The sequence below is a fragment of the Bos javanicus genome, chromosome 8, assembly GCF_032452875.1.
Source record: "Bos javanicus breed banteng chromosome 8, ARS-OSU_banteng_1.0, whole genome shotgun sequence".
Classification (NCBI taxonomy): Eukaryota; Metazoa; Chordata; class Mammalia; order Artiodactyla; family Bovidae; genus Bos; species Bos javanicus.
The window spans coordinates 85,117,435-85,139,340 of record NC_083875.1 but is presented as its reverse complement, the minus strand read 5'-3'; the positions used below and the strand labels follow the sequence as shown (position 1 = coordinate 85,139,340).

Here is a 21,906-nt window from a genome sequence, read left to right as displayed (position 1 = left end):
CAGTCTCTCCAGCTGGGCACCACGTTGCTTCCCTCCCACCCCTGCAGTACCCTGTGGCCATCTGGATGCCTGTTCCTGTAACTCTCAGCTGTTGGGTGCTGGAGCAGGGTGGCGCCATCCTCTTGGCTCCACTTCACCTCATCCCTCCTGTCCTCTGCTCCAGTAGCCCAGGGTCCAGGGACAAAGCACCACTTCCTGTTGAAGGCACTCCCTCAAACCCTCATGGCAGCTTCTCACCACCTCACTCTGATAAGGACATGGAGAGGGCCTGGTGGAGTTAGCATTTGTGACCGAACTCGGAGCCTTGCACAGAGCTGCTGAAGCCCTCCATGAGGGGCCTGTGGTTTCGGACAGCATCCATATGCCCTGACACGCACTCGCAGGATCAGGGTGGACCCTCCACCACTGCCTGGCCCCACAAAGTTGAGCCCACAGGACCCTTGGAGGCACACAGCCGAGGGCGGCTACTTGCCCCTCCCAGAAAAGCTGGAGAGGGCCTGAGTCTACCAGGGACCCCCACAGCATGAATGCTGCACTATCTGGTTGAGGGCTGGGTCTGGGCTTGCCCCCCAGTGGCCCCTGCATGACCTTTCCCTCACTGGAGAACCACACACACCTTCAGGCCTCAGAATTCTTCATTGGAACCCACCGGATGGAATAGCATCCCAGACCAGAAAGGATGTGGGCACCAATGTAGCAGCTGAAAATGTGGAACCACCCAACTGCCCCTGCTGGAGGCTTTCCACATGAATCAGGACAGATGGACTGCCCCGTGTAACCTGTATCAAGATGTATTTGTTAGTGACGGAAACCATGACAAACGTGGCTTCAGGGTAGCACAGGCTCTTTCAGGACCACCAGCTCTTCGTCAGGCTCTTCTCCTTACAGCCTAAGAGTGACTGCAGGGCCTCCAGGAAGCAGGAAAGTTCAGAGAGCAAACACCAATGAGGTTCCTCAATGGCCAGACAGATCACACCCCAAATCTCAGAAGGCTGGAAGTCAGATTTCAACTGGTTCAGGAGAGAAGTGGAGTCCAAGTACCTCCCGTCATTGAATGAAACACAGAAGTGACCGAGGATGATTTCGGAGGCCCTGAAAGGTAAGGTTTGCACTTGGGACTCGCATTGTGGAAACCAGCTGCCATGATGTGAGGAGGCCTGGCCACTCGAGGTGGTCACCACTTCACGGGTCTCTGCTGACTCCTGGCAGCAACCCAGCTGACCACAAGCACATGGAGGAGGCGCTGTGAGCACTGGCCAGCCCAGCCCAGCAGTCCTGGAATCCCAAGCTGTAATAATGAGAAACTACGGTTTTATGCTGCTACACTTGAGGCTCTGTTACACAGGGATTGAAAACTGAGACAGTAATTCTTACCTTTATTGTTTTTCAAAGAATTGTTTATTTCATACCCCTTGCCACAACTTTACAGATAATGGATGCAGCATCCCAGCTGGGTCTCTGCTTGTAGGTACAAGGCAGCCAGCTGTAACTGTTGAGGAGTCTGCTGCCATCTCCTCCACTCTGCTATGCAAAACTAGACGTGCCTAAAATGTCCTCCAGTCTCTTCAAAGGGGCCTCACTAGATGGAGGCTGCAGCTGGTTTTGTGAACCTCAGTGGTGGTTTTAAGGAGCCCTGTCTATAAAAACAACTATGGCTGGGCTCCCCTGGGACAGGTCACCCCGTGAAAGGGTCCCCAACTCAATGCCCTGAGGGATCTCTAAGCCCGGAAGCTGATTTCACTGACCAATCTTGAGCTGGACACATGTCGAGATGCAGGTGTCAGCTGGTAGGGTCGTCCTGGCCTTCCCACTGTGGAGGGCAGGCTCTGGCCTCCGCTTTGGTCACCCTGGGACATAGGCTGCAGGCTGTCTGAGCATCACAGTTGGCCTGGAGGGAGGCAGAATCTGCCCTGGGTTTGCTGTATGCACCATCACCTGGGAGCAGGGTGAGCTGGTGGGGCCGCTAGCAGTCCAGAAGTCCTTGTCCATGCCTCGGGCCATGCTGGCTAGCTCTCTGGTACCCTCGCCAAGGTCTCTGCAGGAAGAGAAAGTGTGAGCTTGGGGGAAGAGTGAGGACTCCATTTAACTCCAACTTTGCCCCCATGCTGGGTACCCGAGCCCTGGTCTGCAATGGGTCTGGGAGAGATTGCTGCCCCAAGGCGAGGGCCCGTTTCCTCTTGCCTTGCACCCAGGGAAGCCCCTCCATAGGTGCCTCTCCCTGAGCCTCAAGTCCCTCCTTCATACAAGAAGGATGATTCAAGGAGCAGCACACCCACCTTCCTGGGGCTTTCTAGAAGAAGAAAGCTTATTCAGAGTGAGTGTAAACTATGTGGAAACAGCATGCCCTAGGCAGAGAAGGGACACTGGGGCCCCAGGAACATTCTGGAGGACACCCTTGCTCTTGCCAGGCTCTCCTCTGGCACTCTGGGGCCAGATCTCCTACCTTCTAGATCTTCAGTTCCCTTGTGGCCTCCTCTAGCCCCCAAGCCACAAACCCACCCATTTTCCAAGCTGAGCAAACCCTGGCCCCCACCTTTGTCCACCTGGTCCTGCTCCTACCCACTTATACTGGATTCTACTGCCTGAGGCTGCCTGGCTACTTCTTCCCCTTAAGATGCTTTCTCTTTCCTTCTCTCCAATACAGTCTCTCCCCATCTATTCACCTCAGGCAGCACTTCTTCCAGGAAACTTTCCCAGATTTCTGTTCCCACCCACATCTAGTCCTCAGGAAAGCTCTAGGAAGTACTAGGAATTACATTATCTGTTGGTTCAATGAATACGTGAGTGAATAAATTAATTAATTAGCAGAAAGGAATATCAGCTTAGTAAGCAAGTTCATTGACTTTGGAGCTGACTTCAAACCTAGCTTCATGCTTAGCAGTTGTGTTTTTCTGGACACGTTTCTCAAAATGGGATAGAAAAATAGTTCCTACTCCTATGGTTAGAACAAGTAATGTTTGGAAAAGCTCAGAACAGTGCCTGGCACAATGTGAGTGCTGGGAAGCATTTATGAAAGAAAAGTAAGGTCGAGGGGCAAACCTCACCTTACTAAAGACAATTTCACCACCAATCAGTGGGAGAACTGGGGCATCTTGCCTAGGATGGTACATCCTGAAATGCAGCAATTCCCTCCCCTATCCCACTGGGGCTCTTCCCAACTGAGACACCAGAAAGTGTGTCACAGGTCTATAATGGGGAGAGGGTGTCACAGGGCAGGGGGCAATGGAGAAGCTCCAAAACCTGCCAAGGAAATATGACTGTATGAAAAGGGTATGCACTACCAACATATCCTGCACATAATCTGAAAATAACTAAAATAAAAAGGAAAGTACTTGCAGCTGGCTGATGGGTAAGGATCTCTTCTACAATGTACACGAAGCTTCCAGTATTGATGAGAAAAAACATCAGGCAATTCAGCAGAGCAAACCAAAAATGACTAAAACCAGCAATGCGACTGGTAAGCAAAGGCAGGAGAAAATGCTCTTTCTCAATGTTAATCAAATAAATGCTGATGAAAACCACCGATGTAACTCACACGTGCTAAGGAAGTGATGGAAAACAAATCATTAACGTTTGGCAATGGTTAGCTGTAAAAATGGCTCAACTGGCACTGGGTTCCTGGAGAAAGAATTTGGTAATAAAAATATTCAGACTTATTTGACCTAAACAATCTGTTTCTAGGATCGCCCCAAAATGCCATCTCAAAGAAAAACAGCTCTAAGTACAGGCATTTACCTAAACCTGAGCACAACACTTGAAGTATTTGGAGTGAAGCTCCAGGGGCCTCAGACCGCCATGGCAACACAACGTGTCAGGTCAGGTGGAAAGGCTGCAAGGTGGCATTCCTGCCATGGCCACCACGATGTAGGCCTAATGTGTGTCCGAAGTTCAAGGGAAGGAGTTAGGAAGTCAATTCCTTCCCAGAGGCCTTACCACTCCAGGAGTCAGCCAGCCCCAGCGCTTTGAGTGTGGACATGGGATCAGACAGGCCCTTGCTACTCCTGCACAGGCCACCACCTCTACCACCTCAGTTTCCTCATATGCGTACCAGGGACAAGAGCAGAATTAACAACAATGGCTGGCACTCACTGAAACTGTACTCTGGGCCCAGTCGAGCCCACTGACTCATATCACCTCAACAGGGCCAAGAAGTGAGGCCCACCATAATCCTCACTGTACAAGGGTGGAAAATGAGGCATGAGCAGTTGTCACACAGACAGGTGTCAGGCTCAAGCAATTGGCTCCCTGGGAGGTTCCTGTGGGGATGGACTGAGGAAATGAGCAGAAGCTGACCTTGCGATGCCAGGGCAGGGCAGAGAAAGCACTCAGTGGGCCAGAACATCCTGTGTGAGAGAGGAGGTGCTGCAGCTACCGAAGCCAGCAAGCCTAGAGCCCACGCTCCACAGTAAGAGAGGCCATCACAAAGAGAAGCCTGCATACTGCAACAAAGAGTAGCCCTACTTGCTACAACTAGAGAAAGCTCCCGCGCAGCAACGAAGACCCAGCACAGCCATTAATAAATTTTTTTTTTTAAAGTTTGAGAAAAGAATACCTGTGAGTTCAGAGTGATACAAAAATAACAAAACAAAATGAAAAGGAAAGGAAGGATAAGACAAAATCCATTTCATTCCTCATAGAGGGAATAACAGAATCACAATGGAATTAAAATCATTATTCCATAACCCCCAGGGCCAAAACTGATTCTGGCTGGATCATCCCTGGATGCTAAGGCTACAGGTCAGGGGTCATGGGGGCAGCAGAGTGACCCTTAACAGAATCCTCTGTCACTTGACAACGGGCTCATCTCAGCTAAGAGGGCCCAGACCTCATGCCTGCAGGGCGATAGCCCAGCCTACATCCGTGATTCACACCAGCACCACCCATGGGGCACCTGCACCAGAAATGCTTCCCAAGTGAGTCACGCAGGAACGCCAAGACAGTCCAGAATACAGAGTCTGTAGGAGACCGCTGGCCTTGAGTGTGCCAAGGGAAACACCACCGAAGACAAATGTCCTGCCTGATTTAAGGAGCCCAGAGACCAGGAAGCCCTGGGACAGAGGGTGCTCACTCAAAGCTGGTAACAACAATGGGAGATGTTCTATCTGCAGTCCATGTTCAGCCAAGATTAGACTCCTTGAGTCAAAAAAAAGCATGTAAAAAATGTCCTTGTACTGGTTCATAAAAAGTGAGTGTGTGTTTTGAAAGGGAGACAAGGAGAGACAGAAACGGAGAGACAGAGGAGCAGGGAGAGAGACGGGAGGACAGAGCAAACTGACAGGGCACTGTGGGTCCTGGTGAAGGGTAATACTCATTTCCAGAAGCTTCCTTCTCTGGACAAGGGGTGACAAGACATGGAGTGGAGGGCAGCTCCAGGTCCTAGGGTACAGGGTCAGGCACAGGCTGCAGAAGGACCATCAGCTTGTCCTACAGATGGGAGCTGGGGCCTTGGTGGGCCTGGACTCACAGCATGCGCAGACCGTGAGTGCCCTTGGTGTCCAGGTTCGCTGGCCAAGCCAGGCACTCCCCTGCCCTTACCACTGCCCCACCGCCCTCCTTGCCCTGCCCGTGCCCACGTGGTGAAGCTGTGATTGTCGTGCACTTGGACAGGCTGGATCCTGGACACTCCACTGATGCTGCTGTCACTGTTGAGGCCCTTAAGGCCGAGGTAGGGAGCCTGTACCGTCTCCAAATCCTCGCTTCTCAGCTGGAGCCACAGTTGGTTTGCCCTGGGGAGAGATGGGGGAAAGACAGTCAGGTGTGAGCGTGTCCAGGACACTACCTGCAAGCCTCTGCAAGGCCAAGAGTGAGTATTTTAGGGCTGTACCGTTCTGCTGCTGTAGGGAGAAGGCAGTCGTGGATGATGAGTAAGTGCCAGAAAAACTACTTACAAAGACAGGTGGTGGAAAGTTCTTGCAAAGAATCAAGCCAGTGATGGCACAACACTGTGAATATAACTAATGCCCCCGAATTGTGCACTGAAAGATGGCTCGCATGGTAACTTTTATTATGTTGTAAATATTTTACCACTGTTTAAAAAAAAAATACCCGCCCCCACCCGCCACACACACACACAAAAACAGGATAAATTTCTGTGAAGAAAAGTAGAGGTGAGCCAGACTCCACCTGCAGGCCCTAGTTAACCATCGTGTGGTCAGCCCTGCACGTCCACACACAGCAGAGCACACGCTGGGGGTGTGCACAGTCTGCAGAAGGAGAAAATCCCACGTGTACCTGTCACCTGTCTTACAAAAGACCAAACAAGTGAGCCATGCGCCCTGCACAGCCTAGATGTTCTGTGAACGGCAAGACGCCAGGATCCCAGCAGCCCCACTCCCTGACACCCCAGGGGTCCCGCCGTGACTAGCAAGTGCCCGCAGCAGTGACAGGTCACTGTACCTGTCAGATCGCCGCTGCTCACTCCTCTTCAAACACTTCACGAAGCAGCAGGTGAGGAAGGCCATGGACATGAGCATGATGATGGCGCAGCTGATGATTGAGGAGATCACGGCCACCTTGAAGCCAAAGGTTTCGTAGGGGGGCACAGCTGTGAGGGAGACAAGACCAGCTCTTGGGCCCAGCCTGCCCTCAGGGAGCCCTGTTCCATGGGGAAGCCAGGGAGGTACTGACAGATGAGGTGAAGGTCTGTGAACACTGTTGCAGGGGTAGGGCTACCAGGTAAGACTGCCCCCGAGAAGCGGGTATTTGAGCAAGGTTTCGGTGAGTGTGTAAGTTTTTGGTGGCATGCTGGGGGAAGCTCTGACAGGGAATTCAGTGATGGTCTCTTTGGCTCCATCCCCTGTAGACTGGACTCCTGAGACCAGAGAACAGTATACAACACATGGTCTATTTTCACAATGCCTCAAGCTGGGAAAACCCTTTGGGGGCCTATGTGCCTTCTTAGGTCACTTTCTAGGAAGGTGTGGAAAAAAGGAAAACACCAATGGTGGCTCAGATGGTAAAGCGTCTGCCTACAATGTGAGAGACGCAGGTTCAATCCCTGGGTTTGGAAGATCCTCTGGAGGAGGAAATGGCAACCCACTCCAGTATTCTTGCCTGGAAAATCCCATGGACAGAGGAGCCTGGTAGGCTACAGTCCATGGGGTCACAAAGAGTTGGACACGACTGAGCGACTTCACTTTCAGTGTTTGGGGTCAAAGGGCCTTTGGCATGTTATCAGCTATGTGCCAAGTACTAGTTCTATCAGGTTCTAAAGGATGTTCTCGAAATTGAGGCCCAGAATCCTAATTTGAACAACACTGCATATTTTCCCATGTAGTAGATATAGACCACGCTTTCCATTTCCTAGTCCCTCTGCCCTAACTGGACACTGACCATCCTGACTGAAGACTACATTTCACAGCTTCCCTTCACATGACCCATTCTGGACAGTGGTGAACAGTGGGGCAGGGGTGTGGGACAACTTCTAAGAGCCTTTCTTGCCCTGCAACTAATCCTGTAACAACTACATGGATCACGCAGTTGAAGTCATGCCCAACAGAGCCACAGTATGGGAAGGGCCTGGGTCCCCACCATGGGGCACCATACAAGCCTTGGACTGCCCACCTGAGGACCAGAGGCAAGAAAAACCTCTCATAATCCCCCATTACTTTGGTAACCCTCATTATCTTGGGTTTTCTATCTCTTGTTGGAGTCTAATCCTAAGAGACACTCTCCTTCTCAGAGATTCCACCACCACATGAGTATTTTAAAGGCTCTGAGAAGTCCTGCTGCCTGTTAACCCAGTCTTTTCTGAATTATATTGACTACAGAGCCCTTTTCAATGCACAACACAATTAACACAACATATGTAGCCTCACTTTGGAAAATGCTGTGCTAGCTATTATTCCTCAACACCCTGTATAGCAAATACAGAAAACCATCTCCTCCTCCAGATTGAGCCCTATGGCCAGGCAATCCCATTCCCCAGTCCTAGAATTCTTGGCACATGGAATATCCTATTAAGGTTTCCTGTATCTGTGCATGAAATAACACATGAATGAATGCAGTTTTCTGCTTAACAGATAAAGTGCTAGCTCAGATGCATGAGTCACCTCTTGGAGATGACAGGCTAAGTCAGTGGCAGCGCTAGAATCTGAAGCAGCTACTAGAACTTGAGTCTACACTGCAGACATGGAGCCCCAAGGGACCACCAGCCTTGGGAACAGGACCTTACACAGACACCCATGGAACCTTCTCTGTGGACACCCATGCCACCCATGTGACAAAATCAGCACTCCCCCCAGGGGGCACTGCTGAGTTGGGGGCAGCTCAGGCAGAATGGGCCTCACTCTTGCACATGGGGGTCCCTGAAGACCACTCAGCGATGTTCCCCTTCCAGGCACAGGTGAGGAGGCCAGACCCCACCATCTGGTGGCCTGAGGGGCAGTGGAACATGATGACAGTCCCCACAGAAGTGCCGTCCCCACGAAGTACTTGGAAGGTGCCCTGCAGGGGCTGCTGCACTTGCACACACATGCCTAGGAGAGAAGAGAGGGGAGACAACGTGAGACCCCACCCTTGGGGCAGGGGCGTGGTGGGAGACTTCACCTGACCCAACGACTATACGTGCTTTGGAGAAGGTCACACAGTCACCCAGACAAGGGACAGTGGCATCCACGTGGCCAAAGTGTAATCCCTACATTAAGTGGAATCTAGAGGTGCTGAAGACCATGGTGTTGAAAAAAGAAACACACATCTAAAGACAAGAAAAGCAAAAGGACAACTGTTATCCAAGTGCAGCTCAAAAGGCAGAATTAAGGGGGGGAAAAAGGAAGGAGAGAGACTGACAGATGTGATTTCATGAAAAGTAAAAAACACAAACTTTTGTCCTTCCCTAATAACTGAAAACCCCTTCATGGATCACAACCTTGTTGTGGAGAAGGGGCTTGCATAACTCAGTGAAGCTATGAGCCAGGCCGTGCAGGCCTACCTCAGACAGACAGGTCATAGTGAAGGGTTCTGACAAAAGTGGTTCACTAGAGGAGGAAAAAGCAAGCCGCGGTAGCATAGCGGGTAGAGTCAGGCAGGCAGGGAGGTAGGCAGGCAGGTCCGTAGGTCAGGAGTTCGAATCTCAGGCAGGGTCAGGAGCATAGGGTTAGGGTTAGGAGGTAGGGGCTAGGGCTAGGGCTAGGATAGGGACCCCCTAGCGGTAGGGGATAGGAACACAGAGGATGAGATGGCTGGATGGCATCACTGACTCGATGGACGTGAGTCTGGGTGAACTCTGGGAGTTGGTGATGGACAGGGCGGTCTGGCGTGCTGCGATTCATGGGGTCGCAAAGAGTCGGACACGACTGAGCGACTGAACTGAAACTGAACTGGAGGAGGAAATGGCAAACCACTTGGGTAGTCTTGCCACAAGAACCCCAAGAACAGTATGAAAAGGCAAAAAGGTATGACACCAGAAGAGGAGCCCCCAAGGCTAGAAGGCGACCAATACACTACTGGGAAAAAGCAGAGGACAATTACTAAAAACTCCAGAAAGAATGAAGAGGCTGGGCCAAAGCAGAAATGCTGCTCAGCTGTGGATACGTCTGGTGGTGAAAGTAAAGTCCAATGCTGTAAAGAACAATATTGCATAGCTGATCACTAAAGAATTGATGCTTCTGAATTGTGGTGCTGGAGAAGACTCTTGCCCTTGGTTTGCAAGGAGATCAAACCACTCAGTCCTAAAGGAAATCAACCCTGAATATTCATCAGAAGGACTGATGCTGAAGCTCCAATAACTGGCCACCTGACGCAGAGAGTCAACTCGTTGGCAAAGACTCTGATGTTTGGAATTGCTGAAGGCAAAAGGAAAAGGAGATGGATCAGATGGTTAGATGCCATCACTGATTCAATAGACAAGAATTTGAGCAAACTCTGGGAGAAGGACAGGGGAGCCTAATGTGCTGCAGTCCACGGGATCACAAAGCACTGGACACGACTTAGCAACTGAACAGCAACAATAACTGAAAAGCAAATTCAGATGAAGAAATTAGGAAAAGATATTTGGAAAACACAGGACGAAAGTTCAACACCCGTAATTTACAAAGAGATCTTAACACATCAGTAAAAGCTGAACATCCAAGTAAAACAGAATGAGCTGATGTGTGAACAAGCTACTCAAAGAAACAAGTAGCTCACAGACATGAGAAAATGCTTGCCTTCATAGTAACTGTGCGTGCTAAGTCGCTTCCGTGACATCCGACTCTTTGTGACCCTACAGACTGTAGCCCGCTAGGCTTCTTTGTCCATGGGATCCTCCAGGCAAGAATACTGGAGTGGGTTGCCATGCCCTTCTCCAGCGGGGCTTTCTGACCCAGGGATAGAATCCAAGTCCCTTGTGTCTCCTGCATTGGCGGGTTCTTTGCCACTAGCACCACCTGGGAAGCCCTCAGAGTAACTGAAGAAACACTAACTCAAATGAGAGCTAATCTGTCACTCCTCCACCTGCAAAACGTAAAAACAAACAAACAAAACATGTGAACTTAGCAAGGGCCTGGGAACAACTCCTCTCTGACTTGTTGATGGCGGTGCAGACCCAAATCTTTCTGGACAGAGTCTGGTAAAGCGTATTAAGACCGTTATGCTTGTATATAAATCTGAGAATTTAGCCAAAGTAAGTACTTATGATATGCTGCCAGGATTTCTATAACAAGATATTTGTCTGCACCCACATCTCCAACTGTGGGCATCAGTGCAGTTAATCAGAGTATATCTGACATGAGTGTCAGCAATGATATCCTCAAGTGTTACAATGATGTCCTCATATAAGGACATATACAGAATTTACTCTGCGCTGTTCTAAATGCTTTACATGTATTAACTCATCAATCCACAAAATACCTCCCCATTTGACAGGGGAGCAAACCGAGGCACAGAGCGGTTTAACCATTTCCTGAAGTAGCACAGCTCGTATGCTGTAGGCAGAGATTCTGAAGCACACAAGGAGGCTCTGGGCACCCTCTCAATATACACGTGTGACAGACACATCATGGGTCCTTTGTGCTGGCTTCCTTCGCTTAGCACGAGAGGCGGCGTGCTGCGTGTGTTGCCAAGCTGTCCATATTCACGGTGGACCAGAGCCCCACTGTGGAGAAGGCGATGGCACCCCACTCCAGTACTCTTGCCTGGCAAATCCAATGGACGGAAGAGCCTGGTGGGCTGCAGTCCATGGGGTCACTAGAGTCGGACACGACTGAGCGACTTCACTTTCATGCATTGGAGAAGGAAATGGCAACCCACTCCAGTGTTCTTGCCTGGAGAATCCCAGGGACGGGGAGCCTGGTGGGCTGCCGTCTATGGGGTTGCGCAGAGTCGGACACGACTGAAGCGACTTAGCAGCAGCAGCAGCAGAGCCCCTCTGTGTGGATGCCCTGCGTGCTTCCCTGTCCTGCTGACAGACGGATGTGTGCGTTGCTTCTGGCCTTCAAGAAGATGGAACGAAGTGGCTACCGATGTTCTGGAGCATGCCTCCTCGTTCCCGAGTGCAAGAGGCTCTTCCTTCTGCTTTTCTGGAACTTTCTGATTGTACTTCTGGTGTATAAAGTGGTTAGCCTCAGACAAAAGGGAGACTGGTTGAGCTGGTTGTCTGGCCTGTGTCTGTGGCAACACTGACCAGAGGCAACATCCATGTTCAACTCCCTTGCTAGGTGGGAGCAAGGGTGGGGACTGGGACAGGGGTTAGCACTGCCCAGGCTGAGGACCCTGTTATTCCACACCAACCTAAGACAATGCTGCACCTGACCTCCACTGGATGCCTCCAGCTAGGACCGTGTCCTGGGCACCAGGCATAGATGTCCTAAAGCCCACTCAGCCTGCCACACCCAGTCAAGCTCCTGCCCTGGCCAACCTGCTCATCACTTGGCTCCCCTATTCTAACTATGATGTCAGCCACCAGTTCCTCTATCCTTTACTTGCTCTAGCCCTCACATTTAGAACCTACCTGGACTTCCTTTTCTCAGTCCACAACCAATTCACCAGCAAACTCTGTGAGTTCTGTTTTCAAAATACATACCCAGGACATATGTAGTAGGCTGGAGAGTCCTCCAAAATCCACACCCACGTGGAAGCAGCCCCACAGGGGGTCCACTGTGAAACGCATGGGACACTGTGTCATACAGGTTGTGGGGACAGAGCATGCCTGCGACTGCCCAAAGGGCCATGGCTGTCACTCAGAGGGGTCACAAACATGCACTCATATGCCTTGTGATAGCACCTCACATGTCTGCACACAACCAGCCCTGTCCAGAAGGGAAATCGAGGCTCAAGAAGGTCAAGCCACTTCTTGCATGAACCTGCTGGCCCTGCCCTACTTAGGGTGAGGGTGTTAACAGGGCAGTGACAGAGCCAGGCTTCAGCCTCAGGCCTGCATTCTGCCCTCAAGGAGGCCAAGGCTGCCCAAGACCCTTGGTGTGGGGCAGCAACACTCAGAGACGTCATTTGGGACAGGTTGGCCAAGCTGCATTTAGTCCACACACTAGCCCCACCCTCCCAAGAACCTGGCGGGTGCCTCATCAGGCTAAAAGGCTGGAGGGAGGAGTCTGTGCTGGGGGGTCCTTGTGGGAGTGGGGACTGACCATTGGAACAGTACAAACAACACTGGACATCTAATGGATGGTTCACTGTATTTGAGCCATATGAGAAGACCATCCACCTCACAGATGGGAAACTGAAGCACAGCAAGGCTGGATGACATGCTGAGGGGGATGGGGTGGAAGGGTGCTAGGCCATGGCTGTCATGTAAACCACACGTCTGGGAGGATCTGGGCTTCCCTGTCTGAGATGTCCACCGTTGGTGTCACACTAACAATAGCTGATAGAAACATCTGGTCAAGAAGGACCCCAATTCTGGCCCTCATATGGCACTCAACTATCTGCAGAGAACAACAGTCATTATATCATTTTAACATGAGCAACCAAGCTTAGAGAGGTGGCTGACCCGCCCAGCACCCATAGATTGAGAGGGAACCCACAGACAGGATTGACACACAGCTTAAGATTCCAAATCAACAGCAGAACAAAGGAGTGTGGGCATTTGCAACATACATGTAAGGGAGCATCTTTCTTACATAAACAGCACTTACGCAAGACAAAAGTCACAACAGAAAAAATGGTTACGTTACAAAGAAAAAAATGGAAATGGTCCCAAACTAGTGAGCAGCAATTAATTAAGAAAATTAAATAGCATCCACATTAGGAAGGAAGAAGCAAAGCTTCTCTATTAGATGGCATGATCCTATATCTAGAAAATCCCTGCTGCTGCTGCTAAGTCGCTTCAGTTGTGTCCGACTCTATGCAACCCCATAGACGGCAGCCCACCAGGCTTCCCCATCCCTGGGATTCTCCAGGCAAGAACACTGGAGTGGGTTGCCATTTCCTTCTGCTAAAAAAATCTACAGGAACTAATAAATGAGTCCATTAGGATTACAGTATACAAGATCAACACACAAAAATCCATTGTATTTCAGTACAGTGGCAATGAGCAAACTAAAAATGCAATTAGGAAAACAATTCCATTTACAAAAGCATCAAAAAGAATAAACTACTTAGGAACAAAATTTAACAAAAGAAGTTCAGGTAAAACTGAGACTAAAAAATTACAAAGCATGTTTAGAGAAATTAAATAAGACCTAAAAATATAGAAATACATGACATACTAGGGGGTCAGAAGACTTAGTATGGTTTAAGATGGCAATGCTCCTCTGCTCACTTAACAGCTTAACCCTTATTCAGCATAACCCCAATTCAGCATAACCCTTATCAGAGTCCTAGCTGCTACCTTCACAGAAACTGACAAACTGTTCCACAATTCATAAGGAAAGGCAAAAAGACCTAGAGTAGCACAAACAGAACAATCTTGAAAAAGGAGAACAAAGTTGGAGGATTCATATTTCCTTAGTTCAAATTTTATCACAAAGCTATGGTGATGAAAACAGAGGACACTGCTATACAGACAGACACACAGGCCAATGCAAGAGTTTAAACTCAAGACATAAACTCCTATTTACAATCAGCTGATTTTCAACATGGATGCCAAGACAATTAAACGGGGAAGAGAATAGTTTTTCAACAATTTGGTGCCACGAAAACAATATATACATGCAAAAGGAGAAAGTTGGACCTCTCCTTATATCATATAAAAAATTAATTTAAAATGAATCAAAGATCTCAATATAACAGATAAAAACCATAAAAACTCTTAGAAGAAAACATAAGGGTAAATCTTCCTGACTTTCCAATGGCAATGGTTTCTCAATGATTACCTAAAGACAAATAACAAAACAAATAGATAAATTGGACTTCACTAAAATGAAAAAATTTGTGCTTTATAGGATACTACCAAGAAAGTGAAAAGACAACCCTCAGAGTAGGAGAAAATATTTACAAAAGCATCTGTCTGAAAAGGGATTGCATTTAGAGTGTATAAATTATTATACTGAATTAAAAAAAGATAACCTAATTTATAAATGGGCAAAAGATATGAACAGACATTTCTCTATAAAGATATACCAGTGGCCACCAACAAGCACATGAAAAGATGCTCAACATCACTAGCTTCAGGGAAATGCAAACCAAATCCACAGGGAGGTACTTTTTCATGTATACCATGAAGAAGACACACGAAAAAAATAACAGGTGTACCAAGAACATAAAAAACCGGAGCCCTCACAAACTGCAGCTGGGAGAGTCAATGGGGCACCACTTGACAGTTTCTCTAACAGTTCACTTCCAAATGACGCAGCACTGCTCCTCCCAGCAATATACCCCAGGGAAAGGAAAACACATCTACATAAAGACTTGAACACAAATGTTCATTAGCAGCATTATTCATAATAGCCCAAAAGTAGAACCCACCTAAATGGTCATCAACTGGTAAACGGTGAGCTAAAACAGGGTCCACCCTTACAATGGAAGATTATCTGAAGAACTGACGTGCTACAACATGGATGAACCTTCAAAACTAGCCAGTCACAAAAAACCCACATATTGTATAATTCCATTCATATGAAATGTCTACAACAGGCAAATCTACAGAGACAGAAAGCAGATCAGTGGTTGTCTGGGGCAAGGGAGAGGGGAAGTTGGGAGGTGAAGTCTAAGGTATGCAGGGCTTCCTTTTGGGGTGATGAAAATGTCCTAAAATTGACTGTGGTGATAGTTGTACGTATCCGAATGGATTAAAAGCCATCAAGTTGTACACTTTAAATGTACAATTTAAATGTGTGAATTGTACGGCACATGAATAATACCTCAATAAAGCCTGTTAGAAAAATTCAGGGGAAATATTTATCTCAATGAAAGAAGTGTGAATTTGAAACCTAAGTTATTACTTTTGGCTGGTCTAGTTCAAAAACACCAGCCCACCAGCTTAGTGAGGCTGTGGGAAAAGGGGTGGGGCAGAGGGCACAGCCCGGAAGACCTAAGAGGCAGTCCTCCCCCCAGCAGGGCAGGCAGGTGCTTGCAGGCAGGAAGGGGTAAGCAGCCCGACTGGGAGTCCCAGGGAGGCAGGGCAAGGAGGACACAGCACCGGCTTCGAGCCCCCAGTCAGACATTTCCCGATTACCCTCACTGGCCTTGGGTCACCCAGTACCCAGCAGTACAGAGGTTCAGTACTACAGAGTACTCAGTACTGTACAGAGTAGTACAGTAGTACTCTTGATTCCAAAGTATAGGCCCTTAATTAATCATCACACTGTGTTTCCACAGGTGCCGAAGGAGAAATGAATGAACGAATGAATGTACAAATGAGTGAACAGACAACCTAACCTGGAAGCTGTGATCAGCACTCCTCCAGGAGAAATCTCTTTTCTTTTTCAGGATCTGTGGACTTGGGCATGTGTTGTCCTTCCAGCCAGGGAAGTGGACTGGGGTTTTGGAACTGGGCAGACATGGCAGGGCAGCCACAGGCCAGCCACATGGCCCCTTCCCCAGGGTCACCGGAAACCAACACTTCCCATTCCCCAATTTAGAGCTGCCACTTCTCCATTCTTCTGTGGCTAAGCACCTTCTTTCTCCCCAGCCCCATGAGGCCCTCGGAGAAGGGAGGGCCCTTTGGAAGGGATCAGCAGGGGTAGGAGCTTCGTGGGCACTTGTCTTCCCAGCACCTGGCGAATAAAAGGAGGAAGGGATAAACTTGTGTTTTATCCTTTAAAGATGCAACTAGAACTTTATCAAAAAAATAAGATGCTTTGAGGGAGGGACAAAGAGATGGCAAGAGATGAGATGAAGCAGACCTGGTGAAAAGTTAAGGGTAGGATAGAGCTGGGGGATGTGTGGATATTAATTCTTTCCTCTGTGGTATGTTTAAAAAATTTTTTTAATGTGGGGAGAAAGCCTTAGGCATCACTGTTGAATTTATCTGACTGCCTCAAATCCCCCAGGGTGGGTGGCTGCCCATCTCCCTACCCAGTCCACATCCTGCACTATCAGCTCAGATGGCCCTGGCATGGGGAGTCACAGACAGAAGAAAAAGTTTCAGACACTGAGGCAGCAGGCTGGTTCTACAGACACACACATCTGGGTATAAACCACACTTAACCTGCGGGGTGACCAGGTTACCAATTCAGTCCTCAACTCACCCGTAAAGGCTGCAGTGGGCAAGACTGGGCGGGGCCTGACTGAGATGACATGCAGCCCCAACCCAGCAAGGAAACCACCACTGTCGTGGGGAAAAGGGCCCGGCTGTCAACAGCCACATCCTGTACAGCTGCTGGGTTCCGCTATGGTGACATGCCAATCCTGAGACAAGCACTGCCGCTATTTCATCACCCAAGGGGCTCACATAGCTTCAATGACAGAAGTAAGCCCTCCCCACAAGAGGCCCAAAGCCTGTCCTGCCTCCTGGAATCTCACCAAGGTGGGAGGGTGAGGGGTGATGCCATAGAAAGGGAACAGGCCTGACGTGTGGATGCCTCCAGGGTGTGCGTCAAACTGAAGACTCAAGGGAAAGGTTCAAGAGAATTCGCAGCCCAGGCCCAGTGAAAATGCCACTGCCCATTACAATGCATGTTGAGCAGCTGGGGGCAGGAGGGCCACCGAGAGACCCAGAGTGGGGGCTTTAAAAGGAGTCATGGCCTCTCTCCCCAGACCTGTGGCTTCACACTCTGCATTTGTGGCCAGCCAATACAGGTGTCTCACGCCCATCAGAGGCAGGGAGCCCCTGCTTCAAGCACAAGTGTACTGTTCAAACAGGTCCTCTTTTAAAAATGAAAATGAAAGGTCTGAGGAAATAACTCTGATAAGAAAGAGCACGGGGAAGATGAGCCTTGCCCAAGGCCCCTCCCTGCAGTGAGTACATCATGGAACCTTCCCCTACCTGAGAGGCAAGGAGCTCAACTCCAGTAATCTGAGAGACCAATCAAGCAGAGAGGCAAAGGCAGAGAAGCCAAGTGGGCCTGGTCTGCTAGGACCACCCTCTCAGCCCCAGACCCTCTCCACCAGGTCTGACCCTGCTCCACCACCTCTAGGCTTAGGTCCTAGACTTGGTCAGATTTAATTTCCCAACCTGCAAAATAGGGTGACCTGCTCTTCAGGTCAGTGATAGGAAGAGTGGGACCACCTGGTGGAGACTTTAAACCTGTGCCTGGGAGCTCAGGAATGCCCCCAGGAGGAGGCTTAATACCTCACTCTATCCCCCATCCCAAGTCCACAGTATCCAGGATACCTGCACCTGCTACCCCCAGACTCAGACCCAAGTCTTCCCCAAGACCACGACACTCTGCCAAGACACCTATATCTGCCATCCCCTTACTCCAACAGAATGTCCTGCATCCCTTCTCTGGGCCTGGAAGGCTGGCAAACACTTTGGGCTGGGCCCATTTTCCAGATGAGGAAACGGAGGTCCACAAACCTGTTGAAGGCCCCAGGTACACACTGGCAGTGCCCCCCACAAGACCTTTCTACCCAACTTGTGACACACAGGCCAGATGGGGCAGGAAGGTGGCACAGCGTCAGAGGATGATGAGGGCTTCAGTCTACCCATCTTCTAAGGATATGCCAAGAAACCACCAGCTGGCTCCAGAGACATTCCAGAGACATCCCCTAACCACTGCAAACCCAGCCTCTTCTCACATTCCTCACTACACCCTCCACAGCCTGGAGACCCCCAGACGCTCTAGCTGGGCCCCCAACAGTCCCTCCCTACAACATGGTGTTTAAGAGGCAAATCCCGCTTCCTCCATCCCCTGCTGAAAATCCTCACCGACACCCAGCTGCCCCTGTATACCTTCCTAGACCTGGTCTCCACCCCACCCCCAACTCCCAGCTGTCCTTCCCTTCCAGCCCCACTCAGCCCTGGCGCCTGGCCCTGCCCACTTGCGGCCGACTCACACACTGGATGCTGCATTCCCCCAGCCCTCCTCTGGCTGGACCCCTGCACCTCTCAATCTTTGGTGCATTTTTTTCTCCGCACCCTTTATGAACTCATCTTTTTTTCTCTATGTACAAATAAATCTCAAAGGAGAGGAAAAACAACAGAAAAAAACAAAAGGAATGGATTTGATGCAGGCAAGATACAAAACAAAAGCAAACCCTATAAACTCAATGGACAGTGGAGAGGCAGATCTGCCCATCCGGTGTGCATCCAACTCCCCCGACTCACTCCCCAGTGCCAGGCAATGCTCTCTCCCACCCTCTAACACACAGTGGGTGTATGGCCTGGCCTGCACACCCTGTCCTTCCAGCCCAAGCCTCCCCCAGCCTGCCTGGCCAGTGGGGATAAGAACAATCCTTGCTTGTTAATCTTTTATCTGGAACCTTGGACACAGGACCATCCCTCCTATCCTCCTTCCTGGAGCCAACACAGCCCTCAAACCCTGACCTCATCCGCTGGGAGGTAAATAAGTTAACCTTTTATGCTGGCCATGGCTGCGGACAACAGGGACAATGGGGAGATGGGGGAAGCAGGCTCCTGGACTCGCCCACTGTGGGCCTGGGTCACTGTGGGAATGGAAAGTCACTTCCTTGTTCTGAGTCTCAGTATCCTCAAGTGGAAAGAGGAACCCACAGGAGGGATTTCTCAAAGAGAAATCAAAATGGGTGACGGGTACCGGTGCACAGGTACTCTATGGAGAGTCAACCTCCCCCCACTCCCACCCACAAGACCCCAGCAGCGGGGACAGCCACATGCAGGAGGCCCACGCCCTGGCTGAGTGTACTGAAGCAGGCACAGGGTTCAAAACTACTGCAGTTCTGGTCCTTGACTCCAGTCCAGACCTGGGTCTCCCAGGCAGTCTGCTGACAGCAGGTCAGCTCACACGTGAGAAATGTACATCCTCCTCCAGCACATGACCAGGTTAATTCCAACCCAGTAAGAGCACAAGCCCCGTGCCCCCATCCCCTCCACTCTGAATCTCTCAGGGGAGAACACTGAGCTCCAGAGAGCCTCTTTCATCCAGCAGCTCTGTCTGTACCCTGCTGGGAGACCAGAGCCAGGCCTCAGGGGCACAGAGGCCCTGTTTAGAGACCAACGCCCACCCACTCCCTCCAGGTTTTGGTCTTTTCGTGAAACGGGCCCATGCTGGCTGTGGGGCTGGCCTGCAGAGTGAAGCCAAGGGGACGCCCACAGAGCATGTGGAGGAGTCGGGACAACAGTGGGCCTACCACTTAGCATATGGAGAAACTGAGGCACACAGATAGTGAGACCAGATGTACCCCAAGTTGGGGGGGGCTCCACCCCCAAATTCCTGGGAAAGATTCACAGGCTGGGACCCCCAGGGTAGCAGGGCTGGGGCCAGGCCTGGCAGGCTAGATAGAGGGCAAGAACTGGACTCTGAGACCCCTTTTCTCCCAGGACAGTTCTCTGAAAACAGTCTTTTGTATGTAGCCAGGGTCTCCCCCTCGCTCTCCTTGGCTGATCTTGGGCAAGTCCCTGTGCCTCACAGTGGACACTCACCTCCCCAGGCGGTGCTGCACAACTCGCACACACATTATCCTCTCTTCACACACACTGAAACACTAAATTCGGGACGGGGCATCAGGCTGCCAGAGGGAGTTAAAGAAAAACCCACCCCACCAGGCCAGGGGCAGGTCTCAGGTCTTGGCTTTCACACCACCAAGCCACACGCCTCTGCTCAGAGACTGACTTCTCTGGGCCTGTTTTCCCATCTGAGACAGAGCCGTCATTCCTCCCAAGGTGGCAGGTGTCACTGTTTTAAGCTTGACTGGCTGCATGCCCAATGGGGTGTGTCCTGTGCCAGGCTGCTCCTCCAGGCCCGGCTTCCACCCGTACAATTCAGCGCCTGGCATGGGGCACGGTGTGCACAGACCCTCAGGCTTAAGGGGGAGCGGACTGTGTGCCCTCAAGTGAGCCTCCAGGAACATCTGGGGCTCAACGTCTGGGTTTATCTGTGTTTCTAAAAGGATTAAATTTCAGACGCATTCATGGCGTAAAGCGGACATTCGAACCCCGGGCTTCGGACGCTTTCCCCACACCGAAGGCGGGCGAAAGACGAATCTCCTACAGAACAATCCAGAAATCAAACATTTACGATAACAGTCAGCCTTCCGGAGACCCCGGAGCCACACACCAGGCCCAGTTGTCGTTCTCCTCTCTCAAGCTCAGTTCCCCCACCTGTAAAGTGGGGCTGAGGAGCTAGCCGAGGAACCGGAGCATCTCCCCGAGGTAAGACCGGTTTTGGTTTCCCCACGTCCGTCGCGCAGCCATCCCCCACATCACCCCGAGGCTGCCCCCACTGGGAAAGGGCGCACACCTGGGCTGGTGCGCGGCTAAACGCAGCCGCCTAGCTTCTGGGCACTCGCTGCCCGGCTTCAGCTCCGCTGGGGCGCCCGCTGGGCGGCGGAGAGGGCCGGAGGGTGTTAACCGCCGGGTGTGCACCTCCCAGCGGCAGAGTGCAACCCACCGCTCCCCGCTCCCGCCCAAGGCTGTGCACGCAGCCCCTCACTTTTCCCGTCTGTTTAATGGGCGCAGAACCTCACCCGAGGCGCTTACCTGTGCCGTTCCCGGGGGTGGGCATGGCGTTCCCCTTGCGCCCCCCGGGCCTCGCCCTGCGGCGGAGGGTCGCCGCCGCCCCGCGCATCCCCGCGCCCTCCGCGGCGCTTGGCCGGACTGCCGCGCAGGGGCCAGCGTGGGCGGGGCGGCCAGGACGCGCCCTCGCAGGGCAGAGGGCGGGGCCGACCTCGCAGGAGCCCTCGGCCCCGAGGGGGCGAAAGTCGCGGAGCGGAAAGTCTCGCTCCAGGGCGTTGCGCAGGCGTTGCTCTCAGTCCCTGCCCCTCCGACCGCCAGGGTCCTCCCCAGACCAGGTGTTCTCGGTGAGTAGCACATGTGAACCCCATCTGTGTCACTGGGTCAGGCCATCTGTGGTGGGTGTCCATGTGGTACTTCTTCAGTGAGGACCCCCGGGTCGCGGGGGCAAGATTCAGACCTCCAGGGTCTGGCCCTAGGCTTACACACCACGCTGGGGGCGCCTGCCGGCTCCTGACTCCTCCTACCCAGCCCCCTTAGAGGGGGCCCCTAGCTAGGCTCAGAGCTGCGGCCCGCCCCTTCCTTTCTCTAGGACCCCGCCCAGCCCAGGCGCAGCACCCTGCCCAGGCCCAGGAAATGCTGAGGAAGCACTAAGATTACCGAGTCCTCAGCGGGGTCTTCCCAAGGCAACTCCTGGTGACCCGTCCTGCAGAGCTAGGGGAAGGTGTGTGGAAGATTCTGGGTCTGTCTTGGTCCACACTCCTAGTTCAATGGTGGATCACTAAGTTTATCCAACATTAGACTACATGGACGGAGGAGACTGGTAGGCTGTAGTCCATGGGGTCACTGAAGAGTCAGACACGACTGAGCGACTTCACCGTCACTTTTCACTTTCATGCATTGGAGAAGGAAATGGCAACCCACTCCAGTGTTCTTGCCTGGAGAATCCCAGGGACGGGGGAGCCTGGTGGGCTGCCGTCTATGGGGTCGCACAGAGTCGG

At 51.3% G+C, this 21,906-nt stretch overlaps 1 protein-coding gene across 2 annotated transcripts; it reads right to left on the bottom strand.

The window, feature by feature from the left end:
* Positions 1-1,348: 1,348 nt before the first annotated feature.
* Positions 1,349-21,088, bottom strand: SUSD3 (sushi domain containing 3). Of its 2 annotated transcripts, none has more exons than XM_061426220.1 (5): positions 20,933-21,088; positions 8,289-8,477; positions 6,397-6,544; positions 5,574-5,726; positions 1,349-3,540 (listed from the first exon to the last, which is right to left on the bottom strand). In XM_061426220.1, the coding sequence occupies exons 1-5, from the start codon at positions 21,018-21,020 to the stop codon at positions 3,498-3,500; spliced, it is 621 nt and encodes a 206-aa protein (XP_061282204.1). In that variant the 5' UTR covers positions 21,021-21,088; the 3' UTR covers positions 1,349-3,497. The 2 variants fall into 2 exon arrangements, with proteins under 2 accessions (XP_061282204.1, XP_061282203.1); XM_061426219.1 differs by having other exon boundaries at positions 1,349-2,035; positions 20,933-21,074.
* Positions 21,089-21,906: the final 818 nt, after the last annotated feature.

Excerpts from the sequence above, each read along its gene's own strand:
- SUSD3 (XM_061426219.1), bottom strand. The coding sequence starts at position 21,020 with ATGCGCGGGGCGGCGGCGACCCTCCGCCGCAGGGCGAGGCCCGGGGGG. Across the intron at positions 8,478-20,932 it reads CACCCCCGGGAACGGCACAG|GCATGTGTGTGCAAGTGCAG; the intron begins GTAAGCGCCTCG and ends CTTCTCTCCTAG. Across the intron at positions 2,036-5,573 it reads GACAATCACAGCTTCACCAC|AGACCTTGGCGAGGGTACCA; the intron begins GTGGGCACGGGC and ends CTCTTCCTGCAG.